Source organism: Oncorhynchus clarkii, chromosome 16 (genome assembly GCF_045791955.1).
Source record: "Oncorhynchus clarkii lewisi isolate Uvic-CL-2024 chromosome 16, UVic_Ocla_1.0, whole genome shotgun sequence".
In the NCBI taxonomy this organism is placed as follows: domain Eukaryota; kingdom Metazoa; phylum Chordata; class Actinopteri; order Salmoniformes; family Salmonidae; genus Oncorhynchus; species Oncorhynchus clarkii.
The window spans coordinates 69,895,332-69,918,809 of record NC_092162.1 but is presented as its reverse complement, the minus strand read 5'-3'; the positions used below and the strand labels follow the sequence as shown (position 1 = coordinate 69,918,809).

At 42.9% G+C, this 23,478-nt stretch overlaps 1 protein-coding gene across 1 annotated transcript in view; it reads right to left on the bottom strand.

Moving 5' to 3' along the window:
- Window positions 1–2,745: 2,745 nt before the first annotated feature.
- The window catches only part of LOC139368986 (solute carrier family 6 member 17), a 48,838-nt gene continuing 28,105 nt past the window's right edge, over window positions 2,746–23,478 (bottom strand). Inside the window, exons 4-12 of the mRNA XM_071108521.1 lie at window positions 23,331–23,460; window positions 21,984–22,165; window positions 16,719–16,829; window positions 12,675–12,916; window positions 7,499–7,691; window positions 6,156–6,351; window positions 5,727–5,886; window positions 5,292–5,454; window positions 2,746–3,393 (exon numbers count right to left, since the gene is read on the bottom strand). Of these exons, the coding sequence (XP_070964622.1) occupies window positions 3,019–3,393; window positions 5,292–5,454; window positions 5,727–5,886; window positions 6,156–6,351; window positions 7,499–7,691; window positions 12,675–12,916; window positions 16,719–16,829; window positions 21,984–22,165; window positions 23,331–23,460 (1,752 nt within the window). The 3' untranslated portion in view covers window positions 2,746–3,018. The remainder of the gene's footprint in view (window positions 3,394–5,291; window positions 5,455–5,726; window positions 5,887–6,155; window positions 6,352–7,498; window positions 7,692–12,674; window positions 12,917–16,718; window positions 16,830–21,983; window positions 22,166–23,330; window positions 23,461–23,478) is intronic.

The following is a 23,478-nucleotide window of genomic DNA, read 5'->3' as shown; positions in this document are numbered from 1 at the left end:
ACCTGCTATAAAGTCATTAATGTTAAACTCCAGGGTCTCTACCTGCTATAAAGTCATTGATGTTCAACTCCAGGGTCTCTACCTGCTATAAAGTCATTGATGTTCAACTCCAGGGTCTCTACCTGCTATAAAGTCCTTGATGTTCAACTCCAGGGTCTCTACCTGCTGTAAAGTGCTGACGTGGCTGGGACTACAGACTACATAACAACACTATAGAATGTCTCCATGAAGACGACTTTAAAAAGGCTTAGCAGACAGACACAGATATGCTGTTCAGGCACCATCAACAGGTTGACCATAGCCAGTATCAACAGTATAATCCATCAACAGGTTGACCATAGCCTGTATCAACATTAGAATCCATCAACAGGTTGACCATAGCCTGTATCAACATTAGAATCCATCAACAGGTTGACCATAGCCTGTATCAACATTAGAATCCATCAACAGGTTGACCATAGCCTGTATCAACATTAGAATCCATCAACAGGTTGACCATAGCCTGTATCAACAGTATAATCCATCAACAGGTTGACCATAGCCTGTATCAACATTAGAATCGAAGCATCTCTGGGCTGGCTGCCAGCAACAGCTTGGATGTATCTCATTCTCAATCTCTTAAAAATCCTCCCTCTCATAATTTTCCCCCCTTCATCTGCACTGTTTGGAAAATGTTTAACCTGGTCAGTTCTTGCAGATCAGTGCGATGAAGGAGAGGATGGATTTTTAGAAAGAGCCACAGTGTGCTCTGTGTGTGTCATCACTGTCTTCATGGAGAGGCAGGAAACACACAGATTATGTCAGGTACTCCTCTGGTGGCCAACAGCGCCACCCGGTGGCTCAAGTCTTCTATTGCAACAACAAAAACGTTTTGTACACTACAGTATTGGAGACTACATTATCCACATAATTATTATTACTACACACTATCATACAAATATCTCAACCATTTAAATAAAAAGGCTTTTTTTTTTACTTGACAATTCACATAAATAAATCTATTATTAGTGCCATTGATTGATCAGAGTGCTTATCGAAGAACATGATTAGAGGAATGTACAATAACAATTAACCCTACATTTCCCATTGATCCATTTCTGAACAACGGTCAACAGATATCAACATATATAATGGCTTGCGGCACACCTGGGTAGTGTTCAATAGGTCACACCGTAGAAAAAAATGTTGCAACGGAAAACTACAATCTGTGCTCACATTTTCAGGTAGTACCTTAGTACACATTCAGGCTGTACCTCCCTGTTTCAATTGTTTTTTTAACAGTTGTTTTCACTCTGCTTTTCCTCCCAAATGAACACAACCCGGCTTGATAACAGCTGGTTTCACTCTGCTTTTAAAAATGTTTTCCCTAATGAACACAACCCGGCTTGGTAACAGCTGGTTGACAAAGCACAACAACGTTCCCTCTTATGTGTGTGTGTGTGTGTATTCCCTCTTGTGTGTGTGTGTGTGTATTCCCTCTTGTGTGTGTGCCTTCCTCCATGACATCACAAGAGGATTCATCACCATGGCACTGTGTTGCCGGGGCCGGTTGCCAACGTGGGTATCACATCTATTTATAACACTAGGGGTCACCTGGACTGGCTGGGGAGCACTACCACACACACACACGCACACACACACACACACACACACACACACACACACACACACACACATACACACACACACACGCTGCCTGATGATCAAACGCTAGCTGCTTGGCTTATCTGCGTTTAGATGAATCACCCCCTGCCTGCCTTCTAAGGCTGAATTCAAATGGAGAACCTCCTTCTTCGTTTGTGCCTCTGAGTGATGTAGGACGAGGACTGACATCAACATTGGTAGTGGCTCTGCTTAGGGCCATGGTTTTGTTTGGATTAGGGGCGATGTGGGGAAGATTGTTTTAGAATAGAATGAAAGTGTGTTTAGGCTCAGAGATGTTCTATGTTATGGGGAGTGGGAGGGGGCTGTACAGCTAGGTGAACAGTAGAGAGAGGGGGGGCTTCGCTTTACAGCTAGGTGAACAGCAGAGAGAGGGGGGGGGGGGCTTCGCTTTACAGCTAGGTGAACAGCAGAGAGAGGGGGGGGCTGTGCTTTAACGAAAAGGTGAACAGCAGAGATGGGGGGCTGTGTTTTACAGCTAGGTGAACAGCAGAGAGAGGGGGGGCTTCGCTTTACAGATATGTGAACAGCAGAGAGAGGGGGGGATGTGCTTTACGGATAGGTGAACAGCAGAGAGAGGGGGGGCTGTGCTTTACAGATATGTGAACAGCAGAGAGAGGGGGGGCTGTGCTTTACGGATAGGTGAACAGCAGAGAGAGGGGGGGGGGGCTGTGCTTTAACGAAAAGGTGAACAGCAGAGGGAGGGGGGGGCTGTGCTTTACAGCTAGGTGAACAGCAGAGAGAGGGGGTGCTGTGCTTTACAGCTAGGTGAACAGCAGAGAGAGGGGGGGCTGTGCTTTACAGATATGTGAACAGCAGAGAGGGGGGGGGGGTCTGTGCTTTATGGATAGGTGAACAGCAGAGAGGGGGGGGCTGTGCTTTACAGATATGTGAACAGCAGAGAGAGGGGGGGGTCTGTGCTTTACGGATATGTGAACAGCAGAGAGGGGGGGGCTGTGCTTTACAGATATGTGAACAGCAGAGGGGGGGGGGGGGCTGTGCTTTACGGATATGTAAACAGCAGAGAGGGGGGGGGGCTGTGCTTTACAGCTAGGTGAACAGCAGAGAGAGAGGGGGGGGGGGGGCTGTGCTTTACAGCTAGGTGAACAGCAGAGAGAGGGGGGGCTGTGCTTTACAGCTAGGTGAACAGCAGAGAGAGGGGGGGCTGTGCTTTACAGCTAGGTGAACAGCAGAGAGAGGGGGGCTGTGCTTTACAGCTAGGTGAACAGCAGAGAGAGGGGGGGCTGTGCTTTACAGATATGCTCTTTCTTTCTCTCTCTCTCTCTGTCTCTGGAGGGGTTGTGTTGTGTTGGGTTTGATAGATAGGGTTTCTTGTGCTTCAGTCAGTCAGATCGATCATAGTTCGGACTCTGGCGAATGAATATTCTGATAACCCGTCTTGGTCGGTGTCCCGGTACCATATCCAGCCGTGTTGGTCATCTCCTGGGCTCCGCCGGGCCCCAGGTAGGGGCGGTGAGAAGGCATGGGAGAGGGGCTGGGGCTGGGGGTGCCTTTACCGAGGATGAAGCGGGACTCGTTCTCCTCCTCTAGACCAGAGAGGTCCTTGGTCATGCCTTTACGGTAGGAGACGGACAGCTTGTTGGAGCCGTCAGAGAGCAGGTTGAAGTGGCGCGCGATGAAGACGCAGGGGAGAGGAAGCATGGCGGCGATGATGAGGGAGTAGGCCACGCCCAGAGCCCACGGAGGGTAGGAGAGGAACTTCTCCGACGCCTAGCAGAGGGAGAACGAGAGGGAGGAGAGAGGAGAGGGAGGACGAAGAAGAGGGGAGAGGAGGAGAGTGAAGATTGAGACATAGAGATACAGATTCAGAAAAGCTTTTAGTGTCCCAATATTGGGAAATTGGGTTTGCAACTGCATAAAAACACAAGAAAGAAGTGTATATGACGTACAAACACACAATAAACTGATTGGACAGTAAATTGGACAGTAAATACAAAACACACGATAAACTGATTGGACAGTAAATACAAACACACGATAAACTGATTGGACAGTAAATACAAACACAGATGGAATATACAGTTCCTTCAGATATGTTTCACACCCATTGACGTTTTCCACATTTTGTTGTGTTATAAAGTGGGGTTCAAATGGATTTAATTGTCATCTTGGGTAAAAACATCTACACAAAATACTCTGCAATGTTAAAGTGGAAGACAAATTGGATAAGTATTCACCCCACTGAGTCAATACATTTTAGAATCCCCTTTGGCAGCGAGTACAGCTGTGAGTCTCTCTGGGTAAGTCTCTAGAGCCCTTCACGCCTGGATTGTACAACATTTGTCCGTTATTCTTTAGAAAAATCTTCAAGCTCTTCAAGGTCACTCAGGAACATTCAATGTTAGATTAATTGTTAGATACTACTGCACGGTCGGAACTAGAAGCAGAATCATTTCGCTACACTCACATGAACATCTGCTAACCATGTGTATGCGACCAATAAAATTTGATTTGATTTGAATGCCATCTTGGTAACCAACTCCAGTGTAGATTTGGCATTGTGTTTTAGGTTGAAATGTAAATTTGAAAGCAGACTGAATCAGGTTTTCCTCTATGATTTTGCCTGTGCTTTGCTTTATTCTGTCATTTTTATTTTGGATTTTTACTCCCTAGTCCTTGCTGATGACAAGCATACTCATAACATGATGCAGCCACCACCACAAATTAAAATATGAAGAGTGGTACTCAGTGATGTGTTGTGTTGGATTTGCCCCAAACATAACGCTTTCTATTCAGGACTAAAAAGTAAATTTTCTTTGCAATATTTTTTTTTATAGTGCCTTGTTGCAAACAGGATGCATATTGTTGCAAACAGGATGCATGTTTTGGTATGTTATTATTCTTACTCTCTGGCAACTAAGTTAGAAAGTGACCGGGTGTGTTGATACACCATCAAAAACCTAATTAATAACTTTACCCTTTTACTGTTCAAAAGCATATCCAGTATCCACTTTTTTTGGTATGTTGTCACACATCTACCAGTCGGGTGCCCGACTTCTTTGCGAGGCATTGGTTGAATCTGTGCTTGATATTCACTACTGGATTGAGGGACCTTACAGAATAATTGTATGTTTGGGGTATAGAAATGGGGTAGTGATTAAAACATCACGTTAAACACCTTTTTATTGAACACAGAATGAGTCCATGCAAATTATTATGTGATTTTACAACTTATTAAGCACATTTTTAATTATGAACTTATTTAGGTTTGCCATAACAAAGGGGATGAATACTTACTGACTCAAGACATTTCAATTTTTTAAATTAATTTAGAAACAATTTTACAAAGCGAATTAAAAAGGGTGTGAATTCTTTTAAAGACACTTTGTATAAAGTGAAGCAGTCCGTGACGAGGAAGATGAGGGTGAGTTAACCATTGACCAAGAGGAGATCGTTTTAAAGGGACAGTAAATGCATGTGTGAAAACAGAAGATGCTTCAAAGAGAACCGTGCCGTACAAAACCCACCCGGGCTCGAAGGACCATGAAAAAGATTGACACTTTTGTAGCCATTGGACTAAGAGTGAGATTCCGGTTAGGTGAAATGGGATGGATTAGCACAAATGCGTTAGAGCTAAACTGGTGTAACAAAGGTAAAGATTCACTGACCAGTTCCTGCACCCAGGCATTGTACCCAGCAGGACTGACGGACATCTCTATCACAGTGGCAACAATGAGCACGGTGAGACAGGCAGGAGATACGTACTTCCACATATAGAAATAGAAAGAGTAAGGTCTGAAACCCAACATGTCCTCTAGGTCCTGCATGAACCTGAGAGAGAGAGAGAGAGAGAGAGAGAGAGAGAGAGAGAGAGAGAGAGAGAAGGATGGATGGATGGATGGATGGATGGAAGGAAGGAAGGAAGGAAGGAAGGGAGGAAGGAAGGAAGGAAGGAAGGAAGGAAGGAAGGAAGGAAGGAAGGAAGGAAGGAAGGAAGGAACAAAAGAGAATTTTGAACACAATCAATTTTACAAAGCTATTTATCCTAGGCACTGCTGTAAGGTAATATGTACATTCCTTGTGTCATGTTACGCATCCAGTACCTCTTAGTGCCGTAGATCCAGGCCACAGATATATTCTCCAGCATAACCACCACAGTGAGAGGCAGGCCAGCTGAGTAGTCATCAAACATGGTCACAAAGTAGTTCCCGGAGCGCTGGACGAACAGCAGGCCACAGAAGAACGCCACAATGCAACAACCAACTGAGAAGGAAGGAGGAGGAAGAGGAGGAAGAGGAGGAGGAAACATTAATAATCATACCTACAGACCACAAAAGAAGACTACGATGCAACTGCCTACTGAGAGAGGAGGACTAGAGAAAGAAAGATGTCAGGCTGATTATATGACTACATTTCGGATGCTTACCAATTCAAAGTAAGGCATACAGCATATAGTCTCTTTCAACAGCCATTGGCTGACCTTTGACTTCTGACTGATAAAGAATCCTCCAACCAACCAATAGAAGCCTTACCACAGAGGAACTCCTTGCGGATCTTGGGGAAGGCGTCCAGTACAGGTGTGGTGATCCCTGTCATGGTGCCGATCATGGACCCCAGCCCCAGGTTAATCAGCATGAAGAAGAACATGACAGACCAGAAGGGAGAGGCAGGGAAGTGGGTCATGGCCTCAGTGAAGGCGATGAAGGCCAGGCCTGTTCCCTGCACTGCCTAGAGAAAGAGAGAGGGAGGGAAAGAGTGATGTTTTATCCATGTGTCCTCACTGTATTTCACTTCATATAATGAGACGACTGTTTTTCCATCTAAAAGTGGTTGTAGATGATGTTGGAAGTGCTTTGGCTGTTGATAAGAGTATGACATCTCTACTTTATAGGCTAGTTCCCCAGACCCTAAGCAGGACTAGAAAAATCAGGACTATAGATTTACATCAAAGGCCACAAAAATATATATACACTGCTCAAAAAAATAAAGGGAACACTAAAATAACACATCCTAGATCTGAATGAATGACTTTTTTCTTTACATAGTTGAATGTGCTGACAACAAAATCACACAAAAATTATTTTGATTTCACAGAAGTGTGATTGACTTGGAGTTACATTGTGTTGTTTAAGTGTTCCCTTTATTTTTTTGAGCAGTGTATTTCTTGTGAAAATGTAAAAAAATAAAAATAATTCACCTCTAAACCAAATCAGACCAACATACCTTGTTGATTTCATCCTCCAGTATACGGGGTCCGGACCCAACATACCTTGTTGAGTTCATCCTCCAGTATACGGGGTCCAGACCCAACATACCTTGTTGAGTTTGACCTCCAGTATACAGGGATCCAGACCCAATATACCTTGTTGAGTTCATCCTCCAGTATACGGGGTCCAGACCCAACATACCTTGTTGAGTTTGACCTCCAGTATACAGGGATCCAGACCCAATATACCTTGTTGAGTTCATCCTCCAGTATACGGGGTCCAGACCCAACATACCTTGTTGAGTTTGACCTCCAGTATACAGGGATCCAGACCCAATATACCTTGTTGATTTCATCCTCCAGTATACAGGGGTCCAGACCCAACATACCTTGTTGAGTTCATCCTCCAGTATACAGGGATCCAGACCCAATATACCTTGTTGATTTCATCCTCCAGTATACAGGGGTCCAGACCCAACATATCTTGTTGATTTCGTCCTCCAGTATACGGGGTCCAGACCCAACATACCTTGTTGAGTTCATCCTCCAGTATACAGGGGTCCAGACCCAACATACCTTGTTGAGTTTGACCTCCAGTATACAGGGATCCAGACCCAACATACCTTGTTGATTTCATCCTCCAGTATACGGGGTCCAGACCCAACATACCTTGTTGAGTTCGTCCTCCAGTATACAGGGGTCCAGTCCAAGCTGACTGAAGCTGTCCTCCCTGACAGTCTTGATCACTCCATACATCTCCTGATAGTCCACAGCTGACAGGTGAGAGAAGTTGACATGGGGAGGGATCAGATCATGGCTCAACACACCTGTGTTCAGGTAACCTAGGATCTTCTCACCATTCCTGTAGAAAGGAGGAGAGCGGAGAGGAGGAAAGTGTTAGCGTTAATTGTAAGATAGTGATTTCATCTAGCTGCATTCATAGTAACAGGTAGGAAAGACCGAGTGGGTAGGGATAGTGCTGAAAAAGATTGACTCTATTTTACAATGACAATAGATGGTTGGTTAAGCTATTTGAGCTTGACAAAATTATTAGGGTTTGGCGCTTGAGGGTGACTGCACTTGAAGAAAGGTTAAAGGTTAAAAGTTCTTGAAATGTTCTGTATTGATTGACCTTCATGTCTTAAATTAATGATGGACTGTCGTTTCTCTGCTTATTTGAGCTGTTCTTGCCATAATATGGACTTGTCTTTCACCAAATAGGGCTGTCTTCTGTATACCACCCCTACCTTGTCAAAACACAACTGATTTGCTCAAACACATTAAGAAGGAAAGAAATTTGACAAATGAACTTTTAACAAGGCACACCTGTTAATTGAAATGCATTCCAGGTGAGTAGCTCATGAAGCTGGTTGAGAGAATGCCAAGAGTGTGCAAAGCTGTCATCAAGGCAACGGGTGGCTACTTTGAAGAATCTCAAGTATAAAATATATTTACATTTGTTTAACACTGTTTTTGTTATTTATTGATTTTGGTTGCTACATGATTCCATATGTGTTATTTCATAGTTTTGAAGTCTTCACTATTATTCTACAATGTAGAAATAAAGAAAAACCCTTGAATGAGTAGGTGTTCAAAACTTAGACCGGTAGTGTATATATACACAGTTGAAGTCGGAAGTTTACATACACTTAGGTTGGAGTCGTTAAAACTTGTTTTTTAACCACTCCACTAATTTCTTGTTAACAAACTATAGTTTTGGCAAGTCGGTTAAGACATCTTCTTTGTGTATGACACAAATAATTGTACATGTTTACACACAGATTATCTCACTTATAATTCACTGTATCACAATTCCAGTGGGTCAGAAGTTTACATACACTAAGTTGACTGTGCCTTTAAACAGCAAAATTCCAGAAAATAATGCTATGGCTTTAGAAGCTTCTGATAGGCTAATTGACATTATTTGAGTCAATTGGAGGTGTACCTGTGGATGTATTTCAAGGCCTACCTTCAAACTCAGTGCGTCTTTGCTTGACATCATGGGAAAATCAAAAGAAATCAGCCAAGACCTCAGGAAAAAAAATTGTAGACCTCCACAAGTCTGGTTCATCCTTGTGAGCAATTTCCAAATGCCTGAAGGTACCACGTTCATCTGTACAAACAATAGTACGCAAGTATAAACACCATGGGACCACGCAGCCGTCATACCGCTCAGGAAGGAGACACGTTCTGTCTCCTAGAGATGAATGTACTTTGCTGCGAAAAGTGCAAATCAATCCCAGAACAACAGCAAAGGACCTTGTGAAGATGCTGGAGGAAACAGGTACAAAAGTATCTATATCCACAGTAAAATGGGTCCTATATCGACATAACCTGAAAGGCCGCTCAGCAAGGAAGAAGCCTCTGCTCCAAAACCGCCATAAAGAAGCCAGTCTGGCTTGCAACTGCACATGGGGTCAAAGATTGTACTTTTTGGAGAAATGTCCTCTGGTTTGATGAAACAAAAATAGAACTGTTTGGCCATAATGACCATCGTTATGTTTGCAAGGTGAAGAACACCATCCCAAAAGTGCAGCACTAGGGAGGCAGCATCATGTTGTGGGGGTGCTTGCTGCAGGAGGAACAGGCACTTCACAGATGGCATCATGAGGGATGGAAATGATGTGGATATATTGAAGCAACATCTCAAGACATCACTCAGGAAGGTAAAGCTTGGTCGCAAATGGGTCTTCCAAATGGACAATGATCCCAAGCATACTTCCAAAGTTGACAACAAAGTCAAGGTATTGGAGTGGCCATCACAAAGCCCTGACCTCAATCCTATAGACAATTTGTGGACAGAACTGAAAAAGTGTGTGCGAGCAAGGAGGCCTACAAACCTGACTCAGTTACACCAGCTCTGTCAGGAGGAATGGGCTAAAATTCAACCAAGTTATTGTGGGAAGCTTGTGGAAGGCTCCCCAAAACATTTGACCCAAGTTCTACAATTTAAAGGCAATGCTACCAAATACTAATTGAGTGTATGTAAACGTCTGACCCACTGGGAATGTGATGAAAAAAAGCTGAAATAAATAATTCTCTCTAGTATTATTCTGACATTACACATTCTTAAAATAAAGTGGTGATCCTAACTGACCTAAAACAGGGAATTTTTACTAGGATTAAATGTCAGGAATTGTGAAAAACGGACTTTAAATGTATTTGACTAAGGTGTATGTAAACTTCCGACTTCAACTGTATATTTATATATATATATATAAAAAAAATGGATGTAGCAACTACAGATTGCCCCTTTAAGTTTATCAAACGTGTACAAGTTTGAGCATGTGTCCATTAGGCCTTTTTATCAGCATGAATTAGATTGAGCAATGAAAGCTCCACTTTTATCTCATAGGCTGGGATCCACACTATACAGCTGTTATTCTTTAGGCTGGGATCCACACTATGCAGCTGTTATCCCATAGGCTGGGATCCACACTATGCAGCTGTTATTCTATAGGCTGGGATCCACACTATGCAGCTGTTATCCCATAGGCTGGGATCCTCACTATGCAGCTGTTATTCTATAGGCTGGGATCCACACTATACAGCTGTTATTCTATAGGCTGGGATCCACACTGTGCAGCTGTTATCCCATAGGCTGGGATCCTCACTATGCAGCTGTTATCCCATAGGCTGGGATCCACACTATACAGCTGTTATCCCATAGGCTGGGATCCACACTATGCAGCTGTTATCCCATAGGCTGGGATCCACACTATGCAGCTGTTATTCTATAGGCTGGGATCCACACTATGCAGCTGTTATCCCATAGGCTGGGATCCGCACTATGCAGCTGTTATCCCATAGGCTGGGATCCACACTATGCAGCTGTTATTCTATAGGCTGGGATCCACACTATGCAGCTGTTATCCCATAGGCTGGGATCCACACTATGCAGCTGTTATTCTATAGGCTGGGATCCACACTATGCAGCTGTTATCCCATAGGCTGGGATCCACACTATGCAGCTGTTATCCCATAGGCTGGGATCTGCACTATGCAGCTGTTATTCTATAGGCTGGGATCCACACTATACAGCTGTTATTCTATAGGCTGGGATCCACACTATGCAGCTGGGATCCCATAGGCTGGGATCCACACTATGCAGCTGTAATCCCATAGGCTGGGATCCACACTATGCAGCTGTTTGTTATCCCATATGCTGGGATCCACACTATGCAGCTGTTATTCTATAGGCTGGGATCCACACTATGCAGCTGTTATCCCATAGTGGTCTCTGACTTGTGGTTAGACTCGCTCAGGTGGAACAAACTTAAACTTGTTCCTTTTATCAATGCTGATTTGAATGTCATTGAGAAAACAGAGAACGGTCAAATATTTTTTTTCCCAAACATCCTTTCTGAATTTAAAAGTAATCCTCGAAGTAATCATCTAGTTTTTCAAAAGTATCTGTAATCTGATTAGGCCTTTTTATCAGCATGAATTAGATTGAGCAATGAAAGCTCCACTTTTATCCCATAGGCTGGGATCCACACTATACAGCTGTTATTCTATAGGCTGGGATCCACACTATGCAGCTGTTATCCCATAGGCTGGGATCCACACTATGCAGCTGTTATTCTATAGGCTGGGATCCACACTATACAGCTGTTATTCTATAGGCTGGGATCCTCACTATACAGCTGTTATTCTATAGGCTGGGATCCACACTATGCAGCTGTTATTCTATAGGCTGGGATCTGCACTATGCAGCTGTTATCCCATAGGCTGGGATCCACACTATGCAGCTGTTATTCTATAGGCTGGGATCCACACTATGCAGCTGTTATCCCATAGGCTGGGATCCACACGATGCAGCTGTTATTCTATAGGCTGGGATCCACACTATGCAGCTGTTATCCCATAGGCTGGGATCCGCACTATGCAGTTGTTATCCCATAGGCTGGGATCCACACTATGCAGCTGTTATTCTATAGGCTGGGATCCACACTATGCAGCTGTTATCCCATAGGCTGGGATCCTCACTATGCAGCTGTTATTCTATAGGCTGGGATCCGCACTATACAGCTGTTATTCTATAGGCTGGGATCCACACTGTGCAGCTGTTATCCCATAGGCTGGGATCCTCACTATGCAGCTGTTATCCCATAGGCTGGGATCCACACTATACAGCTGTTATCCCATAGGCTGGGATCCACACTATGCAGCTGTTATCCCATAGGCTGGGATCCACACTATGCAGCTGTTATTCTATAGGCTGGGATCCACACTATGCAGCTGTTATTCTATAGGCTGGGATCCACACTATGCAGCTGTTATCCCATAGGCTGGGATCCACACTATGCAGCTGTTATCCCATAGGCTGGGATCTGCACTATGCAGCTGTTATTCTATAGGCTGGGATCCACACTATGCAGCTGGGATCCCATAGGCTGGGATCCACACTATGCAGCTGTAATCCCATAGGCTGGGATCCACACTATGCAGCTGTTATCCCATAGTGGTCTCTGACTTGTGGTTAGACTCGCTCAGGTGGAACAAACTTAAACTTGTTCCTTTTATCAATGCTGATTTGAATGTCATTGAGAAAACAGAGAACGGTCAAATATTTTTTTTCCCAAACATCCTCGAAGTAATCATCTAGTTTTTCAAAAGTATCTGTAATCTGATTAGAATATTTTTGCTGGTAACATAACGGATTACAGTTACCGTTTTTTTTTTTTGTAATCCCTTACATGTAACAGATTACATGTAATACATTACTCCCCAACCCTGCCAAAAAACACATCATTTTAAGTCAATATTCAAGAGGAACGACTCGTTATACAGTAGATTAACTCTAGAAGACAGCACAAACATATCTGGGATAAGATATACTCACTCCACAACACATTTCTCGTTCATGATGTTGGCCTTGAACCCCAGCACGGCGAACACCACCAGCGTAGCCAGGATGGAGGTGATGAAGTTGATGATAGAGACCAGCGCTGCGTCAAAGTGACAGTTGTTGTCCCGCTTGTTGTAGCTGGAGAAGGCTATGACCCCTCCGAACCCCAGGCCCAGAGCGAAGAACACCTGGGTGGCTGCCTCCCTCCATACCTGGGGCTCCAGCATCTTCTCCAACTGGGGTTAGAGGTCAGAGGTAACTATGTAATGTTCTACACAATCATGGCCTGTCCTTTTGCACTTAACAAGAGGAGTAAGACATTATCTAGTGCGAGTACCTAAGTCAGCCATTGGAGGGAGACAACAACCACAATTTCACACTTTCAGTCTGACGTCACTCTAAGGACCCAGACATCCAGCACGGAATATTGAATACATGAATTATGGTTGAGTGTCATTCAAAGAAAAGGTTTCACTAAAACACTCCTCTATCTAGCTATCTAAGAGTGAGGATCAACGTTCCTATCCCTGCCAAGAATGGGATGCAAGAGGAACAAAAGACTGCAGGACAAACACAGCCCTGAGACTAGAGTTTCCCTACATAGAATCCAGTCCAGACAGACAAACAGACAGTGTCCTGAGACTAGAGATTCCCTACATAGAATCCAGTCCAGACAGACAAACAGACAGTGCCCTGAGACTAGAGTTTCCCTACATAGAATCCAGTCCAGACAGACAGACAGTGTCCTGAGACTAGAGATTCCCTACATAGAATCGAGTCCAGACAGACAAACAGACAGTGCCCTGAGACTAGAGTTTCCCTACATAGAATCCAGTCCAGACAGACAAACAGACAGTGTCCTGAGACTAGAGTTTCCCTACATAGAATCCAGTCCAGACAGACAAACAGACAGTGCCCTGAGACTAGAGTTTCCCTACATAGAATCCAGTCCAGACAGACAAACAGACAGTGTCCTGAGACTAGAGATTCCCTACATAGAATCCAGTCCAGACAGACAAACAGACAGTGCCCTGAGACTAGAGTTTCCCTACATAGAATCCAGTCCAGACAGACAAACAGACAGTGCCCTGAGACTAGTTTCCCTACATAGAATCCAGTCCAGACAGACAAACAGACAGTGCCCTGAGACTAGTTTCCCTACATAGAATCCAGTCCAGACAGACAAACAGACAGTGCCCTGAGACTAGAGTTTCCCTACATAGAATCCAGTCCAGACAGACAAACAGACAGTGCCCTGAGACTAGAGTTTCCCTACATAGAATCCAGTCCAGACAGACAAACAGACAGTGTACTGAGACTAGAGATTCCCTACATAGAATCCAGTCCAGACAGACAAACAGACAGTGCCCTGAGACTAGAGTTTCCCTACATAGAATCCAGTCCAGACAGACAGACAGTGTCCTGAGACTAGAGATTCCCTACATAGAATCCAGTCCAGACAGACAAACAGACAGTGTCCTGAGACTAGAGATTCCCTACATAGAATCGAGTCCAGACAGACAAACAGACAGTGCCCTGAGACTAGAGTTTCCCTACATAGAATCCAGTCCAGACAGACAAACAGACAGTGCCCTGAGACTAGTTTCCCTACATAGAATCCAGTCCAGACAGACAAACAGACAGTGCCCTGAGACTAGAGTTTCCCTACATAGAATCCAGTCCAGACAGACAAACAGACAGTGCCCTGAGACTAGAGTTTCCCTACATATAATCCAGTCCAGACAGACAAACAGACAGTGCCCTGAGACTAGTTTCCCTACATAGAATCCAGTCCAGACAGACAAACAGACAGTGCCCTGAGACTAGAGTTTCCCTACATAGAATCCAGTCCAGACAGACAAACAGACAGTGCCCTGAGACTAGAGATTCCCTACATAGAATCCAGTCCAGACAGACAAACAGACAGTGCCCTGAGACTAGAGTTTCCCTACATAGAATCCAGTCCAGACAGACAAACAGACAGTGCCCTGTGACTCAAACTGCCATATAAGGAAACCTTTCTCTCCTCTCAGAATGTGATGCTCTGTACCAATGCTCTCTAGTCTGAGTGTGATGACAGCCGCTCTCTAGTCTGAGTGTGATGACAGCCACTCTGTAGTCTGAGTGTGATGACAGCCATAGCCCTGTGTTTGAGAAGGAGTCGGAAAATAGTGCTGGATGGCTGTGTTGGATGCCGAATGGCTGTGTTGCATATCAGATGGCTGTGTTGGATGGCTGTGTTGGATATCGGATGGCTGTGTTGGATGTTGGATGGCTGTGTTGGATGGCTGTGTTGGATATCGAAAGGCTGTGTTGGATATCAGATGGCTGTGTTGGATATCAGATGGCTGTGTTGGATATCAGATGGCTGTGTTGGATATCAGATGGCTGTGTTGGATATCGGATGGCTGTGTTGGATATCAGATGGCTGTGTTGGATGTTGGATGGCTGTGTTGGATGGCTGTGTTGGATATCAGATGGCTGTGTTGGATATCAGATGGCTATGTTGGATATCAGATGGCTGTGTTGGATATCAGATGGCTGTGTTGGATATCAGATGGCTGTGTTGGATATCGGATGGCTGTGTTGGATGTTGGATGGCTGTGTTGGATGGCTGTGTTGGATATCAGATGGCTGTGTTGGATATCAGATGGCTGTGTTGGATATCAGATGGCTGTTTTGGATATCAGATGGCTGTGTTGGAAATCAGATGGCTGTGTTGGATATCAGATGGCTGTGTTGGATGGCTGTTGGATGGCTGTGTTGGATATCGGATGGCTGTGTTGGATATCAGATGGCTGTGTTGGATGGCTGTGTTGGATATCGGATGGCTGTGTTGGATATCGGATGGCTGTGTTGGATGGCTGTGTTGGATATCGGATGGCTGTGTTGGATATCAGATGGCTGTGTTGGATGGCTGTGTTGGATGGCTGTGTTGGATATCGGATGGCTGTGTTGGATGGCTGTGTTGGATGGCTGTGTTGGATATCGGATGGCTGTGTTGGATATCGGATGGCTGTGTTGGATATCAGATGGCTGTGTTGGATGCCGAATGGCTGTGTTGGATATCGGATGGCTGTGTTGGATGGCTGTGTTGGATATCAGATGGCTGTGTTGGATGGCTGTGTTGGATATCAGATGGCTGTGTTGGATATCAGATGGCTGTGTTGGATATCAGATGGCTGTGTTGGATGTCGGATGGCTGTGTTGGATATTGGATGGCTGTGTTGGATGTTGGATGGCTGTGTTGGATATCAGATGGCTGTGTTGGATAACAGATGGCTGTGTTGGATATCAGATGGCTGTGTTGGATATCAGATGGCTGTGTTGGATGTTGGATGGCTGTGTTGGAAGTCGGATGGCTGTGTTGGATATCAGATGGCTGTGTTGGATGTCGGATGGCTGTGTTGGATGTCTGTGTTGGATATCGGATGGCTGTGTTGGATATCAGATGGCTGTGTTGGATATCAGATGGCTGTGTTGGATGGCTGTGTTGGATATCAGATGGCTGTGTTGGATATCAGATGGCTGTGTTGGATATCAGATGGCTGTGTTGGATATCAGATGGCTGTGTTGGATATCAGATGGCTGTGTTGGATATCAGATGGCTGTGTTGATGTTGGATGGCTGTGTTGGATATCAGATGGCTGTGTTGGATGTCGGATGGCTGTGTTGGATGTCGGATGGCTGTGTTGGATATCAGATGGCTGTGTTGGATATCAGATGGCTGTGTTGGATGGCGGATGGATGTGTTGGATATCAGATGGCTGTGTTGGATATCAGATGGCTGTGTTGGATGTTGGATGGCTGTGTTGGATATCAGATGGCTGTGTTGGATGTTGGATGGCTGTGTTGTATGTTGGATGGCTGTGTTGTACCTTCGGATACACAACATGCAGGTGAGTTGAATCTGTGGAGCTGTAATTCTCAGTGCCATAGATAAAGGATGGTGTGTGTGTGTTTACCTTTAGTGTTGCGAGTGTGAATGTGTGTGAATGTGTGTGTGTGTGTACATTTGGTGTGTGTGTGTGTGTGTACCTTTGGGGTGAACATGTGAGCGATGCCGTCAACAGATCCTTTGAGCATCAGGCCTCTGACGAGGAAACAGATCAACACCACGTAGGGGAAGAGAGAGCTGAAGTACATCACCTGATAGGAGCAAAAATACACACACACACCGTCATAAAGTATATCACCTGAGAGGGGCGACAGACAGAGGACTGTACACACGTCACACTGTTACCATGGACACCACCACACTGTTACCATGGACACAACCACACTGTTACCATGGACACAACCACACTGTTACCATGGACACAACCACAATGTTACCATGGAAACCACCACACCGTTGCCATGGACACACCAACACTGTTACCATGGAAACCACCACGCCATTACCACGGACACTACCATACTGCCTCAAACTAGTCTGGCCTCACAGTGAAGAGGGACCATATTGTGATGCTTCGAACAGACAGAGACACTGAGACAGACACGTGCATACAGATGTATGAATGCACATACACACACACACACGTACAGACTCACACACACACACACACACACACACACACACACACACACACACACACACACACACACACACACACACACACACACACACACACACACACACACACACACACACACACACACGTAGTTTACTAAAGTTCCCGGAAATCTCCAGAATGTGGGTAATTAACATAAACTCTATGGCAATCTATCATAACTTTGGTAATTTATAGTTGAATAATAGCCACATGTTAAAAGGTTGTATCCCTCTATACAGGGCATTACATTAGACCATGGCCCCTGCTCTTTCCATGACATAGACTGACCAGGTGAATCCAAGTGAAAGCCATGATCCCTTATTGATGTCAATTGTTAAATCCACTTCAATCAGTGTAGATGAAGGGGAGGAGACAGATTAATTAAAGAAGGATTTTTAAGCCTTGAGACAATTGAGACATGGATTGTGTACGTGTGCCATTCAGAGGGTGATTGGGCAACACAAAAGATTTGTGTGGCTTTGAAGTGGCTTTGAACGGGGTATGGTAGTAGGGGCCAGGCGCACCGGTTTGTGTCAAGAACTGCAACGCTGCTGGGTTTTTCACGCTCAACAGTTTCCCGTGTGTATCAAGAATGGTCCATAACCCAAAGAACATCCAGCCAACTTGACACAACTGTGGGTGTTAATAATGTTTGTACTCAGTGTACAGGGAATAAGGTATTATTTGGAATCCAGACAAACTGTCAGAACTTGTTATATATTTCTCTCTTCCAAAATGTGGGTTGGATTGTTGTGTTGTGATCATGACTCATTGTTTGGACTGAGATGAAAGCACTTTGTTAGGCTGAATCACAAATGGCACCCTATTCTCAAGTTTGACCAAGGCTCTGGTCAAAAGTAGTGCACTATATAGGGAATACGCTACCATAGGGCTCTGGTTAAATGTAGTGCACTATATAGGAAATAGGTCACCATTTGGGAAGCAGCAATGGAGTTGTTGGCCAGCCAACATATTATCGAACAACACTGTGCCTCCTAGACTCTTCAGACTAAGCTCATTAATTTTGCTTCCTTCCCATAACACAAGATAATACAAAGATAGAATTGTTTAACACAAGATAATACAAAGATAGAATTGTTTAACACAAGATAATACAAAGATACTATTGTTTAACACAAGATAATACAAAGATAGAATTGTTTAACACAAGATAATACAAAGATAGAATTGTTTAACACAAGATAATACAAATATAGAATTGTTTAACACAAGATAATACAAAGATACTATTGTTTAACACAAGATAATACAAAGATAGAATTGTTCAACACAAGATAATACAAAGATACTATTGTTTAACACAAGATAATACAAAGATAGAATTGTTTAACACAAGATAATACAAATATAGAATTGTTCAACACAAGATAATACAAAGATAGAATTGTTTAACACAAGATAATACAAAGATAGAATTGTTTAACACAAGATAATACAAATATAGAATTGTTTAACACAAGATAATACAAATATAGAATTGTTTAACACAAGATAATACAAATATAGAATTGTTCAACACAAGATAATACAAAGATACTATTGTTTAACACAAGATAATACAAATATAGAATTGTTTAACACAAGATAATACAAATATAGAATTGTTTAACACAAGATAATACAAAGATACTATTGTTTAACACAAGATAATACAAATATAGAATTGTTTAACACAAGATAATACAAATATAGAATTGTTCAACACAAGATAATACAAAGATACTATTGTTTAACACAAGATAATACAAATATAGAATTGTTTAACACAAGATAATACAAATATAGAATTGTTTAACACAAGATAATACAAAGATACTATTGTTTAACACAAGATAATACAAAGATACTATTGTTTAACACAAGATAATACAAAGATACTATTGTTTAACACAAGATAATACAAATATAGAATTGTTTAACACAAGATAATACAAATATAGAATTGTTTAACACAAGATAATACAAATATAGAATTGTTTAACACAAGATAATACAAAGATAGTATTTTGTGCTTTAACATTTTAGCCTTTCTCATAGGCTATGTCACAGTTCAGCCAGTATAAAAATGCTCATGAAAATGAATATACTTATACACGACAAGATGTGAATCTCTTCCTACTGTATTTTACACATAGAAAGTCCATAGGAAAATATCTGTATTTGAAAAAGTCAAACCCCAGCACACTTAATAATCTGGAATAACAACTGAGTGGATCGCTTAAACCTTCCAGAACAATTTCAACAACAACAGTGTTTCTTTTTCATGTAACCCCTCCCCCCCGATGTCTTACCAAAGATAGAATCATGTTACAACAGCATACAGTATCTGTCGGGAAGACAATGCCCCTGGCCCTGTACCTTTCCAGTCAGACAGTGGTGCACTTGGAAAGTATTCAGACCCTTTGAGTTTTTCCACATTTAGTTACGTTTACAACCTTATTCTAAAATTTATGAAATAAAATAAAAAAATCCTCATCAATCTACACACAATACCCCATCCATAATGACAAAGCGAAAAGAAAAAAAAACAGTAATCAGACCCTTTGCTATAAGACTCGAAAATGAGCTCAGTTACATCCCATTTCCATTGATCATCCTTGAGATGTATCTACAACTTGATTGGAGTCTACCTGTGGTAAATTAAATTGATTGGACATGATTTGGAAAGCCACACACCTGTCTATATAAAGTCCCACAGTTGACAGTGCATGTCAGAGCAAACACCAAGCCATAAGGTCGAAGGAGTTGTCCGTAGAGCTCAGAGACAGAATTGTGTCGTGGCATAGATCTGGGGAAGGGTACCAAAACATTTCTGCAGCAATGAAGGTCCTCAAGAACACAATGGTCTCAATAATTCTTAAATGGAAGAAGTTTGGAAACACTAAGACTCTTCCTATATCTGGCCGCCCAGCCAAACTTAGCAATCAGTGGAGAAGGGCCTTGGTCAGGGAGGTGACCAAGAACATAATAGTCACTCTGAAAGCACCAGATTTCTTCTGTGGAGATGGGAGTACCTTCCAGAAAGACAACCATCTCTGCAGCACTCCACCAATCAGGCCTTTATGGTAGAGTGGCCAGATGGAAGCCACTCCTCAGTAAAAATCACATGACAGCACGCTTGGTTTGCCAAAAGGCACCTAAAGACTCTCAGACCATGAGAAACAACATTCTCTGGTCTGATGAAACCAAGATTGAACTCTTTGACTTGAATGCCAAGCCTCGGGTCTGGAGGAAACCTGGGACCATCCCTACGATGAAGCATGGAGGTGGCAGCATTCCTACGGTGAAGCATGGTGGTGGTAGCATCATGCTGTGGGAATGTTTTTCAGCGGCAGGGACTGGGAGACTAGTCAGGACTGAGGGAACAATGAATGGAGCAAAGTACAGAGATACTTGATGAAAAGCCAAGACAAATTAGGAGTGGTTTCGGGACAAGTCTCTGAATGTTCTTGAGTGGCCCAGCCAGAGCCCAGACTTGAACCCAATCAAACATCTCTGAGAGACCTGAAAATAGCTGTGCAGCATCTCTCCCCATCCAACCTAACAGAGGTTGAGAGGATCTGCAGAGAAGAATGGGAGAAACTTCCCAAATACAGGTGTGCCAAGCTTGTAGTGTCATACCCAAGACTCAAGGCAGTAATCGCTGCCAATAAGGTGCTTCAACAAAGTACTGAGTAAAGGGTCTGAATACTTACTATATAAATGTGATATTTCAGTTTTTATTTTATATATACATTTTAGAAAATGTCTAAAAACGATTTTAGAATTTCGATTTTAGGCTGTAACATAAAGTCTGAATACTTTCCGAATGCACTGTATACAGTACTTTCAAATAGTATATATATAGCACTTTCAGATAGTATATATATAGTACCTTCAGATAGTATATATACAGTACCTTCAGATAGTATATATATAGTACTTTCAGATAGTATATATGTAGTACCTTCAGATAGTATATATACAGTACCTTCAGATAGTATATATATGGTACCTTCAGATAGTATATATATAGTACCTTCAGATAGTATATATATAGTACCTTCAGATAGTATATATATAGTACCTTCAGATAGTATATATACAGTACCTTCAGATAGTATATATATAGTACCTTCAGATAGTATATATATAGTACCTTCAAATAGTATATATACAGTACCTTCAGATAGTATATATACAGTACCTTCAGATAGTATATATATAGTACCTTCAGATAGTATATATATATATAGTACCTTCAGATAGTATATATACAGTACCTTCAGATAGTATATATATAGTACCTTCAGATAGTATATATATAGTACCTTCAAATAGTATATATACAGTACCTTCAGATAGTATATATACAGTACCTTCAGATAGTATATATATAGTACCTTCAGATAGTATATATACAGTACCTTCAGATAGTATATATACAGTACCTTCAGATAGTATATATACAGTACCTTCAGATAGTATATATATAGTACCTTCAGATAGTATATATACAGTACCTTCAGATAGTATATATATAGTACCTTCAGATAGTATGTATACAGTACCTTCAGATAGTATATATATAGTACCTTCAGATAGTATATATATAGTACCTTCAGATAGTATATATACAGTACCTTCAGATAGTATATATACAGTACCTTCAGATAGTGTATATACAGTGCATATATGCACGTGTATACACACACACAGATCTATATAATAGCTCTCGGCCTGCTACCTTCCCAGATGACTGGATACCCTTGATCACTGCCAGACAGACGATGAGCCAGGCGGCGAACAGGGACAGGGTCATTCTCCAGTTGAGGCCTCCGCTGTCCTCGATGGTGCTGGTGATGTTCAGGGTTTGCCGGTACCAGAAGTAGGTGGTGGCAGAAGACTTTTCACACTCCGGCTCGATGACTAGAGGGAGGGACGGAGGGAGGGAGGTGAGAAGGGAGACGGGGGAAGATAGGAGGAGAGAGGGAGATATGGGAGTGTGCAAAGAGGGGGGAGAAAGTATGAAATATACAGCTGTGAAGTATACATAGTGGCCAATGGTTAATATCTGCATAGAGGTCGCTGTGGGAGCTAAGACTAGCATGCTAACATAAGGTCAGTGTGGGACCTCAGACTAGCATGCTAACATAAGGTGAGTGGAAGAGCTAATGCGTGCTAATGCTGGCGTAAGGTCCCTGACTCTGTCTGGATTGCTATGTGCTGCCTGCCGTCATCGCAGGGCATGCTGGGTACTCAGAGACTGGGCCATACCTCCTGACAGTACGCAGCATCACACCTACCCTCTTAGGTCAGATTAAGTATAGAGCCATCCCAGCTCTGTTCTGACTGCATCCCACCTCATCCTCTCTCTGCTCAACCAGCAGATTACCAGCTGTTCACTATATGTGACAGTAAAACATCGTATCATTTGATGTAATGTATTGTTGACTATACAGTACTGAGCAGGCACAGTGAATGGAAAACTACAGTAGGCCAATGTAGCAAATGTAATGTAGTGTGGTGTATTCAGCTGTACCCAAGATCTCAGCCACGCTGTACTGCACAGTGTTTGACATTTATGTACCGTGATGTTATTTGACGTGATGTCATATGACGTGCTGTGATGTTATATGATGTGATGTCATATAACGTGCTGCGATGTCATATGAAGTGATTACTACTCTGATGATGTTCTGTGTTCTACTACCCTGATGATGTTCTGTGTTATACTACCCTGATGATGTCCTGTGTTCTACTACCTGATGCTGTACTGTGTTATACTACCCTGATGATGTTCTGTGTTCTACTACCCTGATGATGTTCTGTGTTATACTACCCTGATGATGTTCTGTGTTCTACTAAATGATGCTGTACTGTGTTATACTACCCTGATGATGTTCTGTGTTCTACTACATGATGATGTACTGTGTTATACTACCCTGATGATGTTCTGTGTTATACTACAGGATGCTGTACTGTGTTATACTACAGGATGCTGTACTGTGTTGTACTACATGATGCTGTACTGTGTCTCGCTGTGTTCTCACTTTCTGTACTGTTCTAAACTGTGCTGCTTGTGTGACCTTACTGGCTTGGCTCCCGTTGACCACTCTGATTGGGCACTCTGCCCAGGGCAGCGGGTACTGGAAGGACTGGAAGAAGTAGAAGATACTCCAGCCGATGATCACGTTGTAGTACAGGCCCACGAAACCACACACCTGGAGAGAGACAGAGAG